Here is a 26,377-nt window from a genome sequence, read left to right on the forward strand (position 1 = left end):
TCAAATAAATATATTTAAAAGCTAGCAAATGTCAGAGAAGAGTTTTATCAGGCCTATAAAAGAGATGAGGGAAATTTATTAATAGTTATATACAGCTACACAGAGTTAACATATTGCAAGGGAAACAACTATATTCAAAGGCTTCATTTCTAATACTTGACATTTCAAATTTTGAGAACATTAAAATTATTGTCAAACAAAACTCAGACCACATTAGCAATGTTTATAAAAGGGAGCAATTTAATCATTATATTACAGAGTGCTTTAAGAAGTTTTTAAACGTGTAAAAGAAAAAAAAAAGCTTAGTGCATTACGGTCTTTACATTGCTTCTTTTTTAAAAAAGTTAACAGTAGTATGAAAAAAGCCACCCACAAAGCCAGCTGTCTGAGTGAGGAAATCAGCTACATTGCAGCATTTTGGAATTACTAATAAAGCTATAGTTAAAAAATAAAAAGTTTATAAAAATGAAAGCAGCATGCATATTCAAGGCTTTTTCATAACATTTTCAATGGCTGAAAAACATTTAACCAAGAGCTTAATATTTATTATCCATTAAATTAGAGAAAATAAACTGGCTAAGCCTACATCTGGTCATTCAGAAAAACATGTTAAAATCCAAAGCTAATTAAACTGAACATTTCTTCTACGAAGAAAGCGCATTTTGAAAAATGGTCCTATGGTCACAAAAGAAAGGGTTTTTCCCAATATGAATGAACAGCACCAGTCTTTACAAAGTTTGTAAATTAGTATGAACTTTCAGTCTCCTGATACGGCAAGAGCTAACAGTTAACACTCCCATGATTCATAAGTGAAAAGCTAACTTTTAACTCATTATGATCAGTTCAGAATTTTTTCTCTATTCACTGAAACTGTTATAAAAGTAAAATTTCACTGAAAGATAACTCTTAAAAATTCTGATCTGACACCTGTATAAACATTTCTGATTTCCATGATTGTAAGAAAACACTAAGTATACATTTACTACGTGATTCTTTTTCACATTTTTGGTGCAGTATTTATTTCAAAGCTTCACCCTATCCAAATTACCATGCCAGTTTCTTTTCCTTCTTCAGAATTAATTTCCTGCAGTTTAATAAAAAGCAAATCAGCTTCTAATGGAACAAGTAACAGTAGAAACAGTGGTATTCATGGATGTGTTTAATGAAGGATCCAATTATTAAGGGCCAGTGAAACCATAAAATCTTATTGTTTCAACATATATAAATAGGCTGTTTTTACATTTGAAATTGTATAAGCCCATGCACAACTTTTAATCTTAGTGCAGGGTCTGATAAATAAGACATAGTAATAAATCAGGGTTTTTTTTTTTTTTTTTTTACCCATTTCTAACAATTTTTACTGTAAAATTTTTGGTCAAAGTTCTAAGCTTAATCACATCTCAAAGAATAGAGGCAATATATAGCCCATCTTACTAGACATACAGTATTAAACTGGACTGAATATGAGGACAAGCTCTAGTGGTCATTAAACCCCCTCAGAAAGTCTAAGATTCAGAATGTCTCCATCATATTAGAATAAAAATGTACTGTATTAAAATTTAAATTGCATTTTTACAAGTTGTTTTTTAATTAGTGTTCTATTTACATTGCAGAACTTCCACCAACTGCAGTAGTTTAACTTTGGCACAACATTAAGTTCCATTTCTTTTGGGTATTGGATCCTGCTTTTTGAGTGTGTATGCCCCAAAACGTTTTCAATGTCATCAAAGATTGGGCAAATTCACAGTAAATCAGACATCTTGAGTTGAAGAATTGATTCTCCTTCAACGTTTTAGGCAGCTAAAAAAGAAAAACATCATAAAAAACTGAAAATTTAAAGAAAACCATATTTTAATTTTTACTACTTTTAGAAATAAAAGTATCGATTATTCATGAAAATACATCTTTTGTATTCTCTTGAGATTACCTGCCACATATGTCTTCCATAATACACTAGGCTTTGTGTGCAACTCATCTATGTATATGTTCTTCATATGCTAGATATACTTATAAACATTTATCATCTTTATGTAATAATTTATTTCAAACTGTATGAGCAGGGAGTATATATTTCATTGTCAGTATCTGTAATAAGCAGACTATGAAATCTAAAGACTTGTACTTTTTTCTATTTCTATACAAGGTGCAAAAGATATATATGTCCTCACTTCCTGTAATAACTATTTTGGGAAGGTTTTGGTAACTTTTTTGGTAAATTGAACAATATTTAAATGAAGAAATAACTATTTAGAGAAGGCTATGGTGAATCCTCTTACAAGTGAAAAATTATTTTACTCAGCCAAGGATAACTTGATGTTTCAGAAATTTAGACTTTTGTGTATTTAAAAAGCAAGGCATGCTTCTATGCTATCACAAAAGTATATAATATGGTTTGGCTCTGTGTCCCCACCCAAATCTTACCTTGAATTGTAATTATTAAGGGACAGTGATACCACAAAATCTTATTGTTTCAACATATGTAAATAGGCTGTTTTTACATTTGAAATTGTATAAGCCCATACATAACTTTTAATCAGGGAGTGTCGGGGGAGGGAGCCTGGTGGGAGGTGACTGAATCATGGGGGTGGACTTCCCCTCTGGCTGTTCTCATGATAGTGAGTGAGTTCTCAGGAGATCTGGTTGTTTGAAAGTTGTGTGGAACATCCCCTTTCGCTCTCTCTCCTGTTCGGTCATGGTGAGATGTGCTTGCTTCCCCTTCTTCCCCTTTGCCTTCTGCCATGACTGTAAGTTTCTTGGGGCCTCCCAGTCATGCTTCTTGTTAAGCCGGCAGAACTGTGAGTCAACTAAACCTCTTTTCTTCATAAATTACCCAGTCTCAGGTAGTTCTTTATAGCAGTGTGAAAATGGACTAATACAGGGCATGTATAGCATACATCATACAGTCTTTTGAAAACTGTAGTTTTAGGATGAATTTTCTGACCAGAATTAGTATCCATTACAGTGTTAATATATAACATAAGAATTATCTATACAAAATTAAAGGTCAAACTAAACTGTACAGAAAAATTCACATTATTTTTGGAAGACTGCAACTCCCCAAAAAAATCATTGCAGAGGTTACAACAACAACATTCACTGCAGCAACAAATTTGTTGATTTAATCTTGGCTGAGTGCACATTCTTGTGTTTAGCAATAAAAAAAATGCCTGTTAAAAATATTTTATGTATCTGGGTCAGAAGAAAGCCTGCTCTGAAGATTTCTGACATTAGGAAATGGAGGGCTGCACTTCAGGATAAAGCTGTATGAAACTGTTTAACTTCTTATAACCTAAAATGATTACATTATACCCTATAACCTGGAATGATATTTATACTGCTTATTAAAACAGGTACATTTTTAGTTTCATCTGTTATCCCTTAAAAAATATTAACAAGGAGAAAACCTGAAAAAGGATTGCCAAGCAGTAAGAATAGTGCCTGGTACATATTAAGCTCTCTATAAATAATTGTTAAAATAAATAAAACCAGAGAGAAGATGTAAGGGAATTAAGGAAAAACTGCACAGAATAACAGAGCATAAAAGTAGGGGATGGGATACTGATGCAAAAAGCCAAGGAAATAAGCAAGCATGCTCACGTGTAAAATAATAATGAGGGTCTACGTCTCATTTCCTTCCTTACTGTTTGAGAACACTGCAGTCATTTCTGATAGCAAGATGCTATTTGGACTACTGACAGACATACACAAACATTTCATGACAACTGCATTGTTTTCAAAACAGTGTACTTTTACCCCGGAACACTCCAAAACAAAGAATAGCAAAGAATAAAACTATGTTATTAAATTCCAGAAGTATTAAGAATTCAATTCCTAACTCCAAAGCAGGTATCTGATTTGCAACTACAGTTCAACTTTAATTAATCCAATTTATAAAAGAACTAAGATTTAAGGAACATGCCAAAACCTTTCAAATTTAAGCCATATTTATTTGCATTTTTAAGACTACAGAGATATACTTTAAATCAAATACAATGTTAGTGCTGGTAGCAGGTTTGTTTTATACCAAAGAATGAAAAGATATTTTAAGCAATTGGGTTTATATCAAATCTGTTATTTGCCTTTTGATCTCTAAAACAGAAATAATTTATATCACAGTTTTCAAAGACAGATGCCGCCTAAGCAAACATGAATTTATATATGGCCTAAAACAGACCTTTGACTTTTAACAGAAAAAGATATTGAGTAATTTTATAAATTACTAAAAAGATACTGAGTAATTTCATAAATACATAAAGCATTTTAAACTCTAGTTAAAAGTCTAGTAAAGTTTTGGGAGCAATGCAATGAAGAAGAAAAGATACCCATTTTCACCTAGTTTCCTAAAACTGCACAATCCTCAACCCTGTGGTAAGTCTTTCCTTTGGTGTACTTTTCCCCTTCTTTTTAGTTTTCATTTTTGAATTATTTCCTTAAATAGGCAAAAAATGAAGCTTTAGTGAAGGGGGCATTGCAATAAAATACATTTTAGTTATCTTTAGTATTTGTTTGTGAATCCCCTCAACCCGCCTGCCAGTCTCCCTTCATAGAGATTGGGTAACTTTCCTTCAAAACAAAGTAAAAAAAACCCAATTCATATGAAAAATAATAATTAAGACATTAAACTCTACATAATAATAATAAAACTACACATGATAATCATTTATCTCTTAGCTATACTAGTGGTACCTAGTCTTATTAGGGAAAAGAAAAACTACTTCAGAAAATATCAAAAATGAAGATGACTGATACAACAAGGTGACTGTTCAAAATGTATGTGGTTGATGAACATATACGCAGATAAAAAATTTTCTTAACTTACATTTCAGTCATCTGATTTAGACAGCTTCCGTTTCACATGTCGTGGAGGTTCCCAAGTGTCACTATCATCTGTTTCTTCTTCATCCTCTTCCTGGTCATCAATAACTTCATCTTCCTCCTCATTTTCCTCAAATAATTCTATACCTAATTCTGATCTTCTCTGTCTTTCTGCAAACCACTCTCTGACCTGCTCATAGCCCATATGTGATTTGTTAACAAGTTCATCAAGGTCTTGCTCATTAAGAAACTTGTGCTTCAGGTAATAATCCTTAAGTATTGCAGTTCCAGTTTTAAATTTTATGAGTGATGGTCCCCTGTCCCAGTTGTTAATTCTTTTGCTTCCTCTAGGCCGCCCACGCGGTCTTCCTCTTCCCCGTCCTTTGGGTCTCCCTCTCCCTCTTTTCCTAAGGGAAGACAGACCATTCATACTACTTGAATTGGCGCTCTGATAGTAGTAGTACCATTTCAAGTTTCCATTCTTCCAAGCATAACGGGTGTCCCCAAACCAACTAACTATGTCTGTTCTAGCAAGCCCGCTTTCTTTGGCCAACTTGTCATACTCTTCTGGTGATGGCCACTGTGTCCGGACAAATGCACTCTTAAGCATGTGCAGCTGCTCAGGTGTTTTTTTACATATCTTGCCTGTACTCCCTGACTTAGGTGCACCAGATTCATCTCCAGGAGAAGTTTCTCCAGCTTCTTCTTTGGAACTACCTGCATTACTTTCATCTATTTCCATTTTCTCTTCCTTTAAAGCTTTTGATTTCTTCTTCTCTGTAAACCAAGCATCGATTTCTCTTCTGGTAAGTTTGGTTTGTGCCCTTAACCTATTTAATTCTTCATCTGTAAGTACAGAGCTGTTGAGAAAACTTGCCTGAAGGACACGAAGCTGCTCTGCAGTTTTCTCTTTAAACTTTTGGGGAGTAAAGTCAGGAAAAGGATTCCAGGATTGCTTAGGCTGTGCAGTACCAACAGTTGGGGATTCCGTGGTTTCATCACTGGAGTCTATAATAATGGTGGTAGAGGAATCATTGTTGAGATGTAAGCACTGATTACTCTTTGAATTTCTCTGGTTGTACCTTGTGTCACTAAACCATTTTTTAATCTCTCCTTTCGTCAGGCCTGTTATTTTCATAAGTCTGATAATTTCTGAATCATGGGGAAACTGATTTTTAAGGTAGCTAACTTTTAATTCTGCCAGTTGCTCTTTTGTCTTTTTTGCCCGAATGCCAAATGAATCAGGGTTTACCAATGCAGTTTCATGTTTGACACTTTGAGAAGTTGGAACTGCTGCTGTTGCTGGCTTTGTTTCTGCAGTAGGCTGAGCAGCAGGTACCTGACTTTTCTGTATATTATTTTGACTTGGAACGCCTGCCACTGTCAAGGCTATAGGTGCTGTAACTGGCAAGGTGTTTGTTCCAGCCACTTGAGTAAGGACCAGACCAGGCTGACCAACTATTTGGCATGTCTGTAAAATAGATGGTAAACCATTACTCCCTGTGGAAATGTGTGTAGGAATAACAGTTATGGTCTGAGGTACAGTATGCACTGTTCCATTGAATTGTTTCCTTCTTGCCTCCTCTACTTCCTCGGGAGTCCAACTAACACCATGTTTTAAACGTTGGGCTGAAAACCATATCTTGATCTGTTCCTCTGTATATTTTGCTTGAGCAGAAAGAACTGTAATTTCTGACATTGTTGGGTAAGGGAACTTGTTGTAGGTGTTAAGTAAAAGGGGATTGTTATCCAATGCAGCATTGTAGGTGGGAATGCTATTAACAGGGATTAAGACTTTGGGAATCAAATTAGAATTCTGCTGAGCAGATACAGCAGTTATCACCTGTGCCAATCCAGGAAGAACTGCTGCTGGTGTCACTACCGTGCTGGCAGTACTTGGATGTATTCTGTTTACAATGGAAGTACTTGTATTAGATTCAGAAGCTGAAGAACTTGGATTTTCTACAATTTCTTCACGATCTGGTTTGATTTCATTCTCTTTCTCTTCAGGAACGTCCTCAACTGAGTTATGATGAACTGCAATCCGTTTATTTTCCACTTTATTTTTCATCATTTTCATGATAGGAGTTTTACTGATAGATATTCCCGAAGAAGAAACTTCTGTAGATTCTGCTTGCTCTGCATTCTCCTCTTTAATAAAACTACCATCAAAAGTCAGATCATTTATTGTTTGTTCAAAGATTGTCTGGTTATTACGTTTCACCATAGTCAACTTAAAATTCTCTTCTCCTGGGTGATATTTCAGATTATGCTCAGAAAGTGCATCATACCTTTTGGTAAGAAAATTGCATTCGACACAAACATAGGATGAATTTAGCACTACATTGGGATGTTCCGAATCCACATGAAAAGTAAACATATTTAGATCTGGAGTTTGAAAAGTACAATATTTACATTCATATCCACCTTCAACTTTTTTATTTTGCTGATTGTCTGAATCCACAGATTCATGAACCTCTTCATCACTTGAGATACTCTCTGCTCTGGTGTTTTCTACAGGTGTAAGCACAGGAGGACCTTCATCCAAATCTGATATCAACTCAAGGTCTGGATCTTGTTCACTGGCAAGGACCATGCAAGGTGTTGTTGATTTTCGCCTGCTTGCCATTCTGATGTTATGAGGAAAAGCTCAGTGGTGATTAAAAAGCATCGAGGCTTAAAACTGTTCAGTGTTCTTCATTTGAAAACAATGGCTTTTGGTTCTTCAAGTCCATTTTTGTGCTCAACAAGTCTCATTAGCAGCTTTCTCATGGTGCAATCAAGTAAAGAGCTTATTGTTGGCAGATAAAATACTGCTGAATTTCTGAAATTTTTGAAGCACAACTCCAATCACCTACATTAAAATAAATTTAAAAATGTTTTAAAATGAGTAACTATGATCTTTTAAACAAATTATAGTTATAGTTCACTTATATGAAGTGGCTGGATAGCTCAGTTACAAAGATCTAGAATAAGATAAGAATCAGAAAAAAATGTCCTCTAAAGATCAAAATAAATCTCTCCAGGCCAGCTCATTGAATGTTAAGTACTTTACCTTGGGTCAGACACAAGCTTATTCATTTAAATTTTTTAGCCAGCTATATATTAGAAGACAAGGGGGAAAGGGCCTGCTTTGGCAAGCACACTATTATTAATGTGAAATGGCAATGTTAACAAGGGAGGAACTTTAACACTATAAAAAGCATTCACAGATACTAAAATATTATGGCCATTAAGTGTGTAAGAAATTCAGCCTGGCCAACATGGTGAAACTCCGTCTCTACTAAAAACACAAAAATTAGCCAGGTGTGGTGGCAGGTGCCTGTAGTCCCAGCTTCTCCAGAGGCTGAGGTAGGAGAATCGCTTGAACCCAGGAGGCAGAGATTGCTGTAAGCCAAGATCATGCCACTACACTCCAGCCTGGGCAACAGAGTGAGACTCCATCTCAAAAAAAAAAAAAAGACAAGAAATTTAATCCATTAGTTCATTAGTTATGTCCTCTTCTTCCTACTGGTCTATCTCATCAGCCAAAAGCATGCTTCAAGTATGGCAAAAATAGCAAAGATGGAGGATGAATGATCAAAGTTTCAGAAACATTATTATTATTATTTTTTTTTTTTGAGACAGAGTCTCACTCTGCCACCCAGCCTGGAGTGCAGTGGCGCAATCTCGGCTCACTGTGACCTCTACCTCCTGGGTTCAAATGATTCTCTTACCTTAGCCTCCTGAGTAGCTGGGATTACAGGCGCTTGCCACCACGCCTGGCTAATTTTTGTAGTTTTAGTAGAGACGGGGTTTCACCACGTTGGCCAGGCTGGACTCGAACTCCTGACCTCAGGTGATCTGTCCGCTTTGGCCTCCAAAAGTGCTGAGATTACAGGCATGAGCCACCGTGCCTGGCCTACCAGAAACATTATTCTTAGCACTTGCCACAATGCTACCAAAAGTTATAAAGCAGATCTAATCACATCAGTCTCCTGACACAGGTTCCTAATGTTGAAGGAATAAAGTTCAAACTCCTTGCAGGACATATAATCCCTTTCACAACCTAGTCTAACCTCACTTTCCTTCCTCCTGTTTCCTTATGCTTTAGGTATACCAGAAATGGCTGCCATTCCACAGACATTCAATGCACTTTCAGACCCTTACTCAGGCCCTTCCTTAGGTTAGGACACTTGATGTGTTGATCTGTGTGCCCTCTAGGACAGCAGTCCTCAACCTTTTTGGCACCAGGGACCGGTCTCATGGAAGACCATTTTTCCACGTACCGCGGTGCGAGGGGATGAGATGGTTTTGGGATGAAACTCTTCCACCTCAGATCTGGCATTAGATTCTCACAGGGAGTGCGCAACCTAGAGCCCTCGCATGCACAGTCACAATAGGGTTGTGCTCCTATGAGAATCTAATGCTGCTGCTCATCTAACAGAAGGCAGAGTTCAGGCGGTAATGCTTGCTTGCCTACCTCTCACCTTCTGCTGTGCGGCCTAGTTCCTAACAGGTCATGGATTGGTACTGGTCCATGGCACAGGGGTTGGGGACCCCTACTAGAGATCACCTTCTCCCTTTCATTTGGTCCCATTTCCTCCCGTTTATTTTCTAGTCTAGTACTTACCATACTGTACATGGCAGAGTAATGTTACATTTCTGTCCCTGCACCACCATCCATATCTGTGGTCTCCTTACTCTAGATATTGTGTCTCATTTTTAATAACAGCTTGCTATAATTTGGATGTTTGATCCCTCCAAATCTCATGTTGAAATTCGATCCCCAATCTTGGAGGCAGAGCCTAATAGGAGGTGTCTGGGTCATGGGGTCAGATCCCTCATCAACAGTTTGGTGCTGTCCATGTGGTAATGAGTGAGTTCTCGCTCTACCAGTTCCTGCAGGAGCTGGTTGTTAGGAAGAGCCTGGCACCTCCCCACTGTCTCTCTTGCTTCCTTTCTTGCCATGTGATCTCTGCCCACATGCATTCCCCATCATCTTCTGTCATGAGTGGAAGCTGCCTGAGGCCATCACCAGAAGCAGATGCTGGAGCCATGCTTCTTGTACAGTCTGCAAAACTGTGAACCAAAGAAACCTTTTATCTTTCTAAATTACCTAGCTCTGGGTATTCCTTTATAGGAACACAAAGAGACTGAGACACAGCTTTTTTGAGATAAAACAAAGTCCCCAAAACTCTGGATTGAGCCAAGGAACTTTGTATCTTCAACCTAATACTCTCCCAGCTGAGCTATTTTGGCTGACATCTCATTAATGTTGCATTCCCAAGTGCATATAAGAAGCCTGAATTTAGGGAGGTAATCACTCAATGTTTATTAAATTGACTAGAATGAAGAGGAAAATAGTCCTACAAAACTCAACAGGACCTGCAGGAGGCATCACCATAGAGAACAGTATCTGAAATTCACAATAATAACTTTAAATAATCAAGAAAAAATGAATTAGGATCATAAAATATATTTAAATAAATTTTATACCTAAAATTTTTAAAATAAAAAGTTTTATGCTAAGTAAAGTTTGTGTTTCTGAAGTCTAATCCAACTGAAAATGAATAAAATGGGTAAGTGATTTCATTTATTCTCCACCACAAATTAGAGCTATTTTTAATTTACTGGCATCCCAGCTGAATGGAGAAGAAGAGAGTTTGCTTCAAAAATTATTAAGCAAAACCAGGTCCCTATGAGACAATACATCTAGTCAGTAAATGGAGAGACATTTTTAGGAAAGAGAGCAGTCCTAAGAGAGAATATCCTGACTTTGAAGGATGGTAAAATCCTCCTCACTGGAATTATTCAAATACAGACTACACATCCAAGTAGCAGAAGGAAAATTGGACTAAATGTCCTTTGTTCCCTAATTTCCCATATTACCAAATAAAGAGCATCAGTTTAAAAATAATAGTGGTATTAATAATCCAGATCCCTACTCTCAAAGATGTCATTCTTTTTTTCTTTAAAACACTCTTGATTTCTAAGATATTATAAAGAAATCACTGATATTTACAACTATTTCTTAACCAAATGTTATAAACTAAGCCAATGTTATCTTTTAATCAAACAGGGGTTGCCATTTTTTTTTTCAAGTATCAACACAGATGTTTGATCATTTTTTGTCATTAGAAACAGGGAATTCCTTAAATGGCTCCAAATAAATGGTCCAGACATGGTGGTACACATCTGTAATCCAGCTATTCAGGAAGCTAAGGCAGGAAGATTCCTTGAGTCTACGAGTTCAAGACTGGGCAACATGGTAAGATACTGTTTCTAAAAAAAATAGTAAGTGGAAGAGTAATAAATGAGCAGCACTCATATTTTGAACAGTAAAGGGAATTGTTGAAAGGCAGAGGAGTAACCTATTTTGTGACTGTTACTTTCCTGGAATCTGAGAGAGACTATATTTAATTGGGGTATAATAATAGTTGGAAGGCAAGAGGGTTTCTTTCTGAAACTTTTTCCTCAAAATGGTGGTTTTCAAACTTTTTGTTTTAAGCAGGGGAGCCCTTTCATCAAACAAAATGCTATGAGAAATCCCAGGTCAAAACAGATAAAAGAGAAGCCATCGGCCAGGCGCAGTGGCTCACGCCTTTAATCCCAGCACTTTGGGAGGCCGAGGCCAGTGGATCACAAGGTCAGGAGATCAACCATCCTAGCCAACAGTGAAACCCCGTCTCTACTAAAAATACAAAAGTTAGCCGTACAGGCGTGGTGGCGGGCGCCTGTAATCCCAGCTACTCGGAAGGCTGAGGCAAAATAATCACTTGAACTCGGGAGGTGGAGGTTGCAGCGAGCCAAGATCAAGCCACTGCACTCCAGCCTGGGTGACAGAGCGAGACTCTGTCTCAAAAAAAGAAAAAAAGAAAGAAAAGAAAAAAAGAGGAGCTATCTGGTTGGAGGAGGCAGAGGCTAAACTACTCTCTGACCAAATTCCACGAATCTTACAATCCCCACTTCCACCTTTCAGGGGTTCTGAGATGTGTTTAAAAGCCTTTTGCTTAAAACTTAAACATATCGGCTGGATGCGCCTGTAATCCTAGCACTTTGGGAGGCTGAGAAGGATGGATCACTTGAGGTCGGGAGTTTGAGACCAGGCTGGCCAACATGGTGAAATCCCGTCTCTACTAAAAATATAAAAGTTAGCCGGGAGTGGTGGCGTGCACCTGTAATCCCGCTACTCGGAAGGCTGAGGCAGGAGAATCACTTGAACTCGGGAGGTGGAGGTTGCAGTGAGCCGAGATCAAACCACTGCACTCCAGCCTGGGCAACAGAGCAACACTCCATCTCAAACAAAAAACAAAAAACAAAAAAACCCCACATATATATATAGAGAGAGATCTCAAGACAATATATCAGTTTCATCAAAAATCCTCCTCTCATTGAGCCATTGCTCAGCCATGAAATTTGAAAACTCATCTAGAGAGGACAGGTGCAGTGGCTCATGCCTGTAACCCCAGCACTTTGGGAAGCTGGCGGGGGCGCGGTGCATCACTTGAGGTCAGGAGTTCGAGACCAGCCTGGCCAACATGGTGAAACCCCATCTCTACTAAAAATACAAAAATTAGCTGGGCATGGTGGTGGGCGCCTGTAATCCCAGCTACTCAGGAGGCTGAGGCAGGAGAATCACTTGAATCCGGGAGGTGGAGGATGCAGTGAGCCAAGATCGCACCACTGCATTCCAGCCTGGGTGACAGAAAGAGACTCTGTCTCAAAAAAAAGACTATTTGCTTGCTATAATCCACTGTCAGGTCCCCATGATTTTGCTAACAAAAGTAAGGTCAGTGTATTATTTAACATATTTCTAAAAAGAGACTGAGAAGTCCCAAAAGAGTTTCAAGATTTGGTCCAAAAGCTCAATTCTGCATAATGTGTATAGTCTAAAAATAGACCAAAGGGCAAACAAAGGTATCCTCGGAATTATTATTATAAAGTCATAAGTTTGGAGGAAACAAGGATCTTAATCTTAGTACAACTGCCCCATTTTTATGGAAGAAGAATCCCAGGCTCAGAGTAATTAATTCATAAAGTCATTGTGAATAGGGTAAAGCCACAGGTTTTGCAGTCACCTTTGTCAATTAGTAGTTAGGTGCCTGGAAAAGCTATTCAATTCAACCTCAATTTTCTCATGTATAAAACCAAGATTCTTCAATTCAACAAATTTGTTGAATGTCAACCACGTGAAAGGCAATAATGATGCAATGGTGACCAAGACAGGCAGTCTCTGGTTTTTCAGGTACCAGCAGTGAAGCAAGGAAAGCAAGCAGTAAACAATTACTTAGAATAACTATGATCAGTGCAGTAAGAAAGATATCAGTACACTGCAGGAGGCTTCTAGAAAAGAAGCAGAGAAGGCTTCCCTGGGGGAAAAAGAAACAGTAGTATCCACATCAGAGGAAGTAAAAATGCTTCCTTCACTTACTTTGATACAAAGCAGGTGCCTAATTGATGCTATTTTCAGTCCCTGAAAAATTCTTTCCAGAAAAAAATACCATTTTTTAATATTATAAATTCTCTCACTTTTTTTTAGCAACTTAATCAGCTGAAAATGCACAAAAATTGGATGAAAAAGTAAAAGTAAAAATACAGAATAAGAATTTCTAGGATGTCGTTCCTATTCATCTCCCTTTGTCATTAAAGTGCAATGGGACTGGGACAGGAAAATTGCTGTATAGAAATCACTATTAGCTGAAGGCATCACATCCTCTATTTGAAGGTCAACTAAAAATAGGGCTCAAAATCAATTTGGGGAAGCTTGCACTATTTACCTATAAAAAGAGGTTAGAGGTCAGTTGCACAACTCAGTAGCTAGGTGACTCTGCAATTAAAACACAATTAAAATTAAGTTGGCCAATAAAAAAAAGTATGCTGTCAATGCATCCAGCACTGTAAATGTAATTACTTTTCAAAACTGCTTTCAGTTAACTTTTCAGTACGGGAAGTGTTTTTAGAAAACTGATCAAATTAATTTAATTGCTATACTGCCATTAAAATTGATAATCTTAAGAGTAATTAAGGAATATGGAAAAACTACCCATTTACTATTAAATTTTTTAAAACTCAGAAAATTTGCATATTAATTATAACTGTGAGGAAATATGTATGCATGTGAACAAAGATGAGATGAGAGCATGTAAAAAAATGAAAATTTCACGAGATTATGGGTGACATTTTTATGTGTGATATTCACAAGTTTTCTTTTTCTTTTGCTTTGTTTTTTTCCTTTTTAGGGAGAACAGAGTCCCGTTACGTTGCCCAGGCTGGTCTTGAACTCTTGGGCTCAAGTAATCTTCCCACCTCTGCCTCCCTGTGTTGGGATTACAGGCATGAGCTATCCTGCCTAGCCTACAAATTTTCTTTAATATTGTTATCACATTGCTTTATTATAAAGTACAACAAACAACAGCTTCAAGACCCTAAAATTGCAAATAGACTAAAATATTTCTATGGCCAGTTTATGACCAATCTTTCTACGGTCAAGCTGGAAACAAAGTTTCTTTTCTATTATTAAGGCAAAAAACATGGCTACATAAAGGATTTTCCAGTACTGGCTTCCACAGCACAAATACTAAAATTGGAACCATGCGGAGAAGATTAGCATGGCCCTTGGGCAAGGATGACATGCAAATTTGTTAAAAAAAAAAAAAAGAAAGAAAGAAAAGAAAGGGAGGGAGGGAGGAAGAGAGGAAAGTAGGAAGGAAGGAAGAAAGAGAAGGAAGAGAAGTGGGAAGGGGAGGGGAGAGGAGTGGAGGGGAAGGGAGGCTTGGAAGAAGGAAGGAAGGAAATATCAAAGTAAAAAAAAAAAAAAAAAAGGATTTTCCAGGGAAGCAAGAATCCCTCAGTATGTAGCATTCAGGTATAGTTTTTGGAGCTCTGAGAAGTCAGATTGGCTCTAAGAGCTCTCAAGACCACTCAAACACAATCTCCAGGGTGTAGATCTAGACTAGCCAGTTTCTGTAGATCTATCTGTATACTGGATCTTCTCCTGAGGGTAGGATACCCATCAATCAACTTATGATTCTGAACTCATCAAAACAATTACAATTTTTACAATTTTACAAGTAATAGTTCTCTACAGAAAAGCATTTAATGAAAGCAAAATGTGTTTTATCACAGTCTAAAAAGTTTGAGAGTTCTTATTCAAGTTCTTCTTTTATGATCAGAAAGAGTATCTACTTAGCTATCCACTATATTCCCAGGGCCCAACAAAATACTTATTAGGACCCCAATAATGTTTGCTAAAAAGTGTCTTTAGGCCAGGCATGGTGGCTCACATCTGTAATTCCAGCACTTTGGGAGGCCAAAGTGGGCAGATCAATTGAGGTCAGAAGTTCGAGACCAACCTGGTCAACGTGGTAAAACCCTGCCTCTACTAAAAAAATAGAAAAATTAGCTGAGTGTGGTGATGGGTGCCTGTAATCCCAGCTACTTGGGAGACTGAGGCAGGAGAATCACTTGAACCCAGGAGGCAGAGGTTGCAGTGAGCCGAGATCGCGCCACTGCACTCCAGCCTGGGCGACAGAGGAAGACTCCGTCTCAAAAAAAAAAAATCTTTAAATATAACTATACTATGTATTATTACATACATTTTACTTCATTAAACACTCATTTATAGAAGAGCTATAAAAACAATTGTGCTTGATTTACTATAGATTACTTTCGATGGTAAAATTCTTAATAAAAATTACCTTAGTCATGAATATTAAAACACCCTTGAATCTAAAACATTCTATTTACTAAAGTACAGCAATGAACATTCAATAAACATTTACTAACATCTAAAATGTCATTGTAATACATCAGTTTTATATATGAATTGAGTATATTTAAATCTGTGAATTAAGAGTAAAACAAGGGAGATAAAACATTCAAAGAATGATTTTGGCAGTGAAATTCAGGAGAAAAGGGTATAGTTATTATAAAGACAGCAAATGCAAATTTGCACTTAGAATCATTACTTCTCTGTTTTATGAGAAAACTATACTTTAATAGTGTTCTACTACATTTTAAAAAAGATTAAAAATAAGTCCTCAATGTAATACACTATAAGAAGTTAGTGGATTGTTTCAAATTCTATGCTTACCTACTACTAAAAAAAAGTCTAAAATATTTTATAATTAAACAGAGCCACAACTGCACTGAATTTGCAAGCTTCTGGTTTTTCTGGCTGTTTGGACTTCAAATTAAATGATTAACAGATAACAATATGTTGGCCTGGTTAGCCACAAAAGCATGCTATTTGGTAAGATTTTACGTGAATAAAAACAAACTTTTTTTTCTTGAGACGGAGTCTCACTCTGTTGCCCAGGCTGGAGTGCACTGGGACAATCTCGGCTCACTGCAACCGCCGCCTCCCAGGTTCAAGCAATTCTCTGCCTCAGCCTCCCAAGTAGTTGGGATTACAGGCGCCCGCCATCACGCCTGGCTAATTTTTGTATTTTTTTAGTGGAGACGGGGTTTCACCATCTTGTCCAGGCTGGTCTTGAACTCCTGACATCATAATCCACCCGCCTCGGCCTCCCAAAGTGCTGGGATTACAGGCATGACCCACTGTGCCTGGCCACAAACTTTGTTTTTTACAACAATTCTGAGTCAAATAAGAGCATTTAGGGCTGAGTGAGGTGGCTCACGCATGTAATCCCAGCACTTTGGGAGGCCGAGGCGGGTGGATCACCTGAGGTCAGGAGTTTGAGACCAGCCTGGCCAACATGGTGAAACCCTGTCTCTACTAAAAATACAAAAATTAGCCCGGCGTCGTGGCGTGCACTTATAATTCCAGCTACTCGGGAGGTTGAGGCGGGAGAATTGCTTGAACCTGGGAGAAGAAGGTTGCAGTAAGCCGAGATTGCGCCATTGCACTCCAGCCTGGATGATAACTGAGCACAACTCTGTCTCAAAAAAAAAAAAAAAGAGCATTTAGAAGATACTATAGTTTTTAGGGATCATGTTAATTTTGATGTAGCATCAAAAATAAAACTGTTCTTAGGTAGCAAAAATATACACACTGAGAATCCCTTGGAATCTGCATTTGTATATATACCGAGAATGTTTGGGACTCTGTATTCTATTTAGTTTCACTTCTCTCTGAGTCAAGAGTTCTGTTTAGCCAGCTGAAAATACTTTAACACGTTTGTATTAAACTAAAAGTTACAAATCCACAAAAATCACGGAATGCCTAAACAGTACGAACAAAGAATTAGGTCACATTAAAACAAAAGGTATCCACCGTGTTAAAAAAAATAAAGGTGATTTTATACAATTAAGGTATTTTCAAAGTTAAAATGTAAAAATAAAAATAAAATGTTAAAACATTTAGAAACATCAAGTTCTTAAAAAATTAAATTAGGAATTTGACAACACAAATTTACATCCACAGCAAATGTTTTTAAAGATTGCTGGTAACCTACAATCATGACCTGAGAGATAAGTCTCAAGAAAACTGTAAAAAATAGTCTCAAGACAATAGAAAATCAAGTATTAAAGTGAATATACAAACAGGAATAAAAATAATAAAAGTGAAAGCATCTAAGAAATTGTGGTCAAAGATAATCAAATGTCAGAGGATACCTTTGCTAATGCTAATTAAGGCTGAAAGGTAAGAAACCCTATCCTCTCTATCTGTTTTTTTCCATCTGAGAAAGCAGACCTTAATGACACTAAAGATTAAAAGAAGAATCCAAATCGGACAGATTTTTTTTCTGGCAAGCTCTGACCACAGATTTGCGGGAGTGAAATGTCTTTTTGAAAGGTCTCTCCCTAGGACACTAACATCCTAGTTTTCTCCCCACAGCTGGCAGGTAGGTAGGTAAGTACGTAAAATACATTGAAAGTGATATATAAACTAGCAGTATCATGAAATCTCTTATCTTGTGAAGAGTTTGTGAATGTGATTGAAAAGTCATTTTCTACCGAAAACAATTTTTCCCTACTTTTCTCAAGAAGGTGTGTCAAGTCTTTTACAGCCAGTCTAACACAAGAATGCTATTCTCAGTTCCAAGTGAGATTATCTTTGAAGACTGAAAAACCATTCATCTGGTCATTATCTTCCCTATTTATAATGGTAAGGTAACTGTTACCCACTTCACTGAGGATATAATGATTTGATTTTTCAAAATACTTTGAAAGATAATAGTAATCAGTATTGGTAATATCAACTTACAAGAACTCTGTTATCCATTTTTTAAAAATGAAAACTACCACATTAATGTTTATCAAATCTTTCCTAGTATTTTCTGGAATCATCTAAAATAACAATAGGACAAATGCTTCTTATAAAAGCCAATTAATTAATCAGATAAAATATAAAAACAATTATGTACAAATACATTCAAATATATATATATTGTTTACGTCACACAGGTAATGTGCCACTGTCATAACAAGGTTTGAGAAAGGCACATTTCACACATAAGCATGAAAACCCAATCATCACACTTAAGAACTACAAAAGGATCAATATTCAAATATTTAAGTTTTGGTATGGTTAATATAAGTAAGAGTATTTAATTAATATCCTGACTCTTATAATTAACTATTATTAGTAGCCTACGTTTTGAAAATACAGTTTCAGAATTTGTTCTTGTACATCCTGAAGCATTTTTCTGGATATAGGCAAAAGCATAGCAAAATTTCTAGATCAATTTCCCCATACCAAAGGTACATTTTGTCTTGTTTACCTCTGTTATCACAGCACTTGGTATAGTGCCTGACACAGCAGATTTCATCAAATACTAATTTTAAAATCAATTATAAATATACAAGATTTATTATGAAGTATGATGCCGTCTCCTTTCAAATTAAAGCAGTCCTATAGTTATAGCTCTTAAAATTTGAAAGTATATTTAAAAAAAAGTGTTTAGCATATGTCTGCTGCTTTTTAAGGAAAGCTTTTAAAAACTTTAGACAAATATAGTATCATGGGATCTAAAGTGAGTACATTCAGTATCTGAGTTTTACCATACCAAAACAATGAAACACATACTTGCCACAGCTTCCTTAGCATTCTGTTCTTTGAAATGGAAGGGTATCCCTTCTAGTTAGATGTTTAGCTCAGGCCATCATTACCAATAGGTCCAAAGCAGCAGTCTGTCTTCTCCTACAAAAAAGTCGTATTTTATTATTCTAGATATAATTTAGCCTTAGTCAGGAAATTTTTACAATTTAATGCCTTAGCTTTTAATAAATAAATGTAATTTTGAAAAAAAAAAGTTTATTCCCTCATCAAAACTTTAAAAGAACCATTTAAATACCAATCCTAATATTGGTAGGAAACACAAAAACTACACATTAAAAAACTCTATTTATATCATATAGAACAACTAAATAACTATTAGACCATTTTGAATAAAATTTCAAAACGTGAATATATGCCGTCTCTAGTGTGAAAATTGAGATGCAGAAATTGGGAGTTCTTTAAAATGAGTATACCGGCCGGGCGCGGTGGCTCACACCTGTAATCCCAGCACTTTGGGAGGCCGAGGCCGGCGGATCACCTGAGGTTGGGAGTTTGAGACCAGTCTGACCAACAAGGAGAAACCCCGTCTCTACTAAAAATACAAAATTAGCTGGGCGTGGTGGCGCATGCCTGTAATCCCAGCTACTCGGGAAGCTGAGGCAGGAGAATCGCTTGAACCGGGGAGGCAGAGGTTGCAGTGAGCCGAGATTGCGCCATTGCACCCCAGTCTGGGTAACAAGAGCGAAACTCTGACTCTAAATAAATAAATAAATAAATAAATAAATAAATAAGTATACAAAGGTTATGAAGACAATTTAGTTAAACTAAGAAATGGGAGTAGTTGTATATGCTTATGTGTTAGTACATAAACCTAGTGATATTTGTATCCTAATTTATTATGTTAATCAGAATGGAGAGGATTATTAATGCTGACAACACAAGCCAAAACAAGTTAAACAAACTAGTAGTACTTGATCTACAAACATGGGGTTATCTAACAAAATGACTGGTGTTTAGCCATGTCGTTTTTGCCTGAAAGCTACTACCAAATGGCTTTACAATCAGTGCACTGTGAAGCATTAATATCATGCAATCAAATAAACAGAAAATAATTCTCTGAAAATTCAATTACTGTCCAAATATGTTGTTGTATATAATCTAGATCAGTTAAACCCATCAGAAAAGTTTAATAAAGCTACAATTGCTTCTCTTACTAGAACAGTCATAAATAACACTTTTGAAGGGTTAAAGAATTTTGGTTGTATTCTTTTTTTTTTTGAGATGGAGTCTCACTGTGTCGCCCGGCTGGAGTGCAGTGGCGCAATCTCGAATCACTGCAATCTCCGACTCCCTGGTTCAAGCGATTCTCCTGCCTCAGCCTCCCAAGTAGCTGGGATTACAGGCACACACCACCACACCCAACTAATTTTTGTATTTTTAGTAGAGACAGGGTTTCACCATGTTGGCCAGGATGGTCTCTATCTCCTGAGCTCAAGTGATCTGCCCGCCTTGGCCTCCCAAAGTGCTGGGATTACAGGCATGATCCCTAACCGGCCTTTTGTTGTATTCTTTAAGCACTATTCTCTGTAAACTATAATGAATAAATATTAAGGAAGAGTATTTTCCCAATTAACCTTATTTTTTGATTCCTGCTACTATTACATACAAGTTTATGAAGAAACTTCTCACATCAAGAAACAATGTAAATACACCAGTCCTTTAGTAAAATACCTCTAGGTTAAGTTAAAACTTAGGCTGAATAAGTACACTATTTTCACGAAAAGCAAAAGAGCATTTTCCTGGTAGGCCCAGTGGAGCATCTTATTATCTCTGTAGCCTGGGACTCTACAATTTCATTTCCTGGTATCTCCTCATTTCGCCACTCGTTAGCCATCAATCTACAGGATGTGGACTAAAAGAGAAGATAGGAAACAGCTGCCAAAGAGGGAAGATTATTTTCCAAAATGAATTATTAATACTTTAGGAAACTGGTAACCTACTTCAATCCATTCTTAAAATCACACAGTAATTGCAAGATATTTTACCGAATGAGTCTCTTGAGAAGAGCTGCCAAGACATGTAAAGGCACCAGGATACCAGAGGAGCAAAAATGAGCTCATCAGTGCTTTTGAATGAAAATCCTAGTTGCCTGATGTTATTTAAATTCCTGATACTGGGATTACTTTAGAACATTTCTATCTAATTCAAAGTATTTTTCTTAATTTAGTATGAGTGAATTCCAAAAATTAAAGAGCTCATCTCAGCTATGTACATTATATAATAAAACAGAACAAGCTGTTCTGGTAGTAGATGGATTACAAAAAAAGACTGAGAGCTTGGAATTTGGAACAGAGTGGGTTCAAATACAGCATGCCACTTACTAGCTGTGTGACTTTAGAAAAATGGCTTAGCCTATCTGTGCCTCAGCCCCATCATCTATAAATGGGACTGGTAATATTAATAGGATACTATTTACTTAATAGGGTTGTTGTGAGGATTGGAATAGGTAACACGTGTGAAGTTTCTGGAATATTCCTTGGTACTCAGAACACAATGAATGTTAGCAAAGAAATCTTTGTTTAAAATTTGCTAACTGTTGACAAGTGATAAAATACTTTAAGAATCTGAGTAACAACCAACCAACAAAATTTATTTGCCATTTCATACCTCTGAGCATATTAAATCATGCTGGAACAAGTTGGCTTCAAAAGGCAGATATTAATCAATCAAATTTAACCTCTCCCCCACAAACTTTTTCTGACCTTAGCTTCAAAATGAATCATTACTGTATGACATATTTAAGGGGTATTTCATAGAACTAGCAAACATCTGATATAAGTAATTTTATCATAGTAACGAGGAGAAATTGTTCTCATGATCTTCCCCACTCCCAAGTATAGCCCATGTCTAGCAAAGTTTTAACAAACTTCTTTTTAAGAATATTTGATGGTAAAAGAGAATAAACTTAGAAGAAAAATATAATTATTAGTTTAGTGCTTAGAAATATCAGAACCTCCTATCTTCTTTCATTTCTCACTAAAAAACAAAAAAGGAAAAGACTTTTAAGAAGGGGAAAAAGGAAGTTAGAAATCTTGAGAAATAGGAAATCACCAAAATTTAATGAAAGAGTTATTTTATTTACAATAATATATGATATGGCTATGACTTCGATATTTTAATTTTGTTAAGATAAATTCTGATAATAATATTTTTTAAAATCTAAAACTAAGAACTGAAAATTAAAATCTTGCATTAAAAATGATTTATTTGGCTGAGTGCAGTGGCTCACACCTGTAATTCCAGCATGTTGGGAGGCCAAGGCAGAAGGATTGCTTGAGGCCAGGAGTTTGAGACCAGCTAGGGCAACACAGCAAGACCCTATCTCTACAAAAAAAAAAATTAAAAATTAGCCGGGCGTGGGTGACACATGACTGTAGTCCTAGCTACTCAAGAGGCTGAGGAGAGAGGATCGCTTGAGCACAGGAGTTTGAGGGTGCAGTGAGCCATGATCATGCCACTGCACTCCAGCCTGGGCCACAGAATGAGACCCTGTCTCAAAAAAAAAAAAAATGTATTCAACTGGCTCCCTTGAATAAACATAATTCTTAAACTGCTCATATATACTTATTTTACAAAGTATATCATCACATTTGTTTAGACCAAAGGTATACAGTCTTACCTCTTAAGTTGGAAACTGATTGTATAAAATGCCAAGATTAAGTATCTTTTAAGATCAAAACCTGGCAACTACATACAAAGTTACATATTAATATTTACTTTAAGAATATCCTGTATAAAATGCAGATCTCCAAAATGTAAACTCAAATGTATATTCTGATTAATAATCTAAGTCAGCAACTTCAGTCATGCAAATCTGGTTATTGATGACTAAAAATATATCAGAGCAACAAGGATACAATAAAATTTATCAATAATAGTATAGAAACATTGGCTCTTATTCTAAAGATAGTATCAGTTTTAAAAACAGAAATATAACTTACTTTTGAAACTACATAGGATTATTTAAAAGGATTTTAAGTTCAAAAAATTTAGTCTTAACAGTAAATGTGCTTATCACAACATAAATAAATATTTATAATGATTTTAAAAATGTGTATTACTGGCTAGCACCATAAACAGTACAATAGATAATTCCAAAAATCTCTCTGAATAATTGCATTGACTATGATATTAGATTAAAAACTAGGTGCTGAACTTTCAACACTGTTTATTTAAGTAAAGTCTTTGGGCCCAAATCCACAATGCTGCAACACAAATAAAAGGGTTATTTCCTCAGCTACATTTGTGATCATTTTAATAATTTTAAAAGCATTTTCATTTAAGTATTAAGTTATAATTTACAGCAAACTAAGTCTCAAGTATCACATTTTATGCTTAATTAGCATAAGAAAGAAATATAATACATCATAATATAACCTTTCCATCTTAATATAAAATATAATAATACAAAAGGGAGAAAAATCTTCAAAATGAACCACCTCTCCTATGCTATTAATTTCGCTAATAACTGTAAAACTTTGTCCCCAATTATTGAAAAAAAAAGAACTTACAATTATCATTAAAGGTGAAATAATTGCTACATCATGCATGAACTACCCCCCAAATCCAGTGAAATAATAAGCTTAGCTATAAAGGAAAGAAATCTACTAATGAGTGTTCACTAGCACAGGCACATTTATGTTTTCGGATTTAGCATATTTTCAAACCATCTGGCATTAATGCCTCTCTGGTTCACCCAGCCTAATCTGTTCAGAATTTAATATAAAACCAGAGCTACATGAACATTGAGGAAACCAAAGAACAGCACACATGCATAAAATGTTCCAAATGTAAAGTTCTAAACTAGTTTCTACTTGAACTGTATCTTTAAAACATTTCCATTGAAGACGTTAAAGCTCTTTCGAAAATACAAGAATGGTTCAAGAAATCTCTATGAATCATCACTATCATCAGTTACCCAAGTATTACTCTTTCTCATTTTAATCCTGATTGTTAAATAAGGCATCTGAAGAGGTACTTCAACAAAAAAGATTCATTGATAACTGAAATGCTATCATTTTATATCGAAAAGGTCCACGATTATACATTTTACTTTGTATAAAATTAGTCTGCTTAGCCTTAACATGCTTTGGGAAAGGAGAGAAAAGCTAAAAGGAAAAAAATATTCATGAAAGCCCTTTTTCTTTTATGTCCTGTTACCGCATTATTGTCATTGGCAGCACTCACATTTCTTTTGCTTAAAATCAGGAGTCAGAATTGCTACTTTAGAAATTAAAATAATCGATGGGTATACTAGGGCCAATTTCCCTGTTAAAACCAACTCCTGCTCACCTTCGCTCCCGACATAAAAACAAATGACTTTTTCAGAATAATTTTTCAGAAACAAAGATAATTAATGTAGCACCATATAACACAAATTAAAGCTTTCAGACAAAGACTGAGAAACAATGACCAACACCAGCAAATCTAAAGTGCTCTTATATATGTATACACACAACACACACACACACCCCAAACCAAATATTCACTGTTCCTGGGGGGAGACTGCTTCTTCCTCCCTAACCGTGAACCGCTGTATATTTTCCAATTTTGTGATTTTCCTTTTTGTGCTATCACATTAACCTCCAAGAGAATTGCTTAAGTTACATGGAATCCCAACCTAATCACATCACGACTTCTGTCTCAGCCTTTACATTTTTCTCTCAAATATTAGCTCTTCGCATTTTTTTTTTTCTAATAGCTGGGCTGAGTTGACAGAAAAGGGCTGTGGAATTCCTGCTCTGTCCGATATCTTCCCTGTATTCCTCTTTTCTCATCCCTAGTCTCTGTTCTAATTCCCCCTCCTGCTGTCTCTCATTGACGCCTTCCCAGCTGCTGGATCCTTCACTAACCTAAGCTAAGGATATCAAATGGAATCTTTTCCTTCTCAGGGGCTATGCTCTTTCCTTACAGTTACCCACGGAGGAGAAAGGACAGGAAAGGTACTAAAACAAAGAATTGCCAAGTCCCTTTACCTCCAACTTTGGTGTAAATATATAAGGAAAGGGGATCTGCCAGGGCTCTTCTTTCCTGCCCTTAGACCTTGTTCCTCTCACACCTCTCCTTCCCAGCCTTTTATACCCCTTGAGGTATTAGTAGATTGTTCACTGTGGGCCCTAAGGCTTGGAGGATTCCCATCGGTCAGCCCCCACACCCCCACGCCCCTACCATCCTCTTTAATTAACTTCTCCCTAAATCCCAGGGCTTCCTCACAATCGTAATATGGTTCTTAAGGACTCAACTCCCAGTCTTTCCCAAAGTTGGGACATGGCCTGGCCCCGAAACGGGTGCGCACAGCCTTCCTTGAACTGGAGGTAAAGACTTCTCCTGAAGGGTTTGCTGGGGCTCCAACCTCAGTCAGTGCGCTCAGCTCCAGCAAGAGAATCTCTCCTTACTCTCAGGGAGACTGGGTCCCCCACGAGGCAGCCACACGCCCCCGGAGGACAGCGCTCCTGACCTCCTCTAGGACTCCCAACATTACTGGGGTGCTCCCTCCGGCGGCGCCCTCCGCTGGGAATACGCAGTCTTCACTCCTCTCAACAATCCTAAGTTGCTGGGTCCTCACCAAGGCAGGGGGCTGAGATGTGCCCTCCAGAGAGCCCCCCGCCCCCAAGCTCTTTCGGTGGCGGAGACACCCAAAAAGAGCGAGGGAGGCTGTGGGTCTGTCTGTCCCTCTGCGGCGACTACCCAGCCGCGAGGCAGGCCCCGTCCCTCCCCCTCGGACGCCCCACGCCGGGTCCACCCCGCCACCCGCCGCCGCGAGCGGGCTCAGCCCCAGGGGTCTCTGCTGTGAGGCTGCCCTCCTCCCGCCAGGCCCCGCGCTACTCGCCTTTCCCGTGCCGGCCGCGGACTCTGCGCTCCAGTTCCCACCCGCAGCCCAGAGTCTCCGGGCCCGCTGGTCGCGGAGCCGGCTCGCGCCACTACCTGCAGGGGCCGCCGCGCCTCTCAGCGCCACGCCGCCGCCATCTTGCATTTCAAACCGGCTGCACTTTTCAGGGAGTCAACTCTGACCTGTGAACCCTAAACCCGGAACCGCTCGGCGGGCCCGCAAAGGGGCCTCAGCAGCTCGGTGGCCCCGCGGAGTGTGGGGACTCAGGGTGGGGGTGCGAGGAGAGGCGCGCGCCCCAGCGGCCGTCCGGGGGCGGAGGGGGAAGGGAGAGAGCCGGCCAAGGCGGGGCCCTCCCGCGCGCGCGTCCTCCGCGCGCCCCCACCCCGTGCGGCGCCGAGCTCTCCACGCCCAGACCCTGCTACTCCTCTGGGGTCCGACCCCGGCCCCTAGTCCGGGGATTGGCGTACCGCGGGAGGTAGGGAGGCGCCCCGCCCCCCTGTCAACAGAAGCCCCGCCCCAGACTGCGGAAGCTCCGCCCCCTGTCAGGAGAAGCCCCGCCTTCCCAGGGCTCGAAATGGCCCCGCCCTTTGCCTGCGACCGCTCCGCCCGCTGTCGACTGAAGCCTGGTCTTCTCTCGGGTCAGCACAGAAGGCAGCCCCGCCTTCCTTGCGCTCCGCCTTCCTAATGTCACTGCTGGATCGTGAGAGGTAAGCATGCTGGCTTCTACT

General features: G+C 38.1%; 1 protein-coding gene and 2 non-coding genes across 7 annotated transcripts; 1 reads left to right on the forward strand and 2 right to left on the reverse strand.

Moving 5' to 3' along the window:
• Positions 1-218: 218 nt before the first annotated feature.
• ZHX1 (zinc fingers and homeoboxes 1) lies at positions 219-26,377 on the reverse strand. 5 transcript variants are annotated; one of them, XM_063816026.1, is made up of 5 exons: positions 25,650-26,377; positions 22,052-22,144; positions 18,788-18,901; positions 4,820-7,669; positions 219-1,800 (listed from the first exon to the last, which is right to left on the reverse strand). In XM_063816026.1, the coding sequence occupies exon 4, from the start codon at positions 7,442-7,444 to the stop codon at positions 4,823-4,825; it is 2,622 nt and encodes an 873-aa protein (XP_063672096.1). In that variant the 5' UTR covers positions 7,445-7,669; positions 18,788-18,901; positions 22,052-22,144; positions 25,650-26,377; the 3' UTR covers positions 219-1,800; positions 4,820-4,822.
• On the forward strand, positions 14,351-14,457 carry LOC112204245 (U6 spliceosomal RNA). Its single transcript, XR_002937822.1, has one exon. It is a non-coding gene; the product is annotated as a U6 spliceosomal RNA (small nuclear RNA).
• Positions 18,156-18,259, reverse strand: LOC112204306 (small nucleolar RNA U13). Its single transcript, XR_002937876.1, has one exon. It is a non-coding gene; the product is annotated as a small nucleolar RNA U13 (small nucleolar RNA).

The sequence above is a fragment of the Pan troglodytes genome, chromosome 7, assembly GCF_028858775.2.
Source record: "Pan troglodytes isolate AG18354 chromosome 7, NHGRI_mPanTro3-v2.0_pri, whole genome shotgun sequence".
In the NCBI taxonomy this organism is placed as follows: Eukaryota; Metazoa; Chordata; class Mammalia; order Primates; family Hominidae; genus Pan; species Pan troglodytes.

Bases quoted from the DNA above. Each gene is read 5' to 3' on its own strand.
- ZHX1 (XM_063816026.1), bottom strand. From the start codon at position 7,444: ATGGCAAGCAGGCGAAAATCAACAACACCTTGCATGGTCCTTGCCAGT.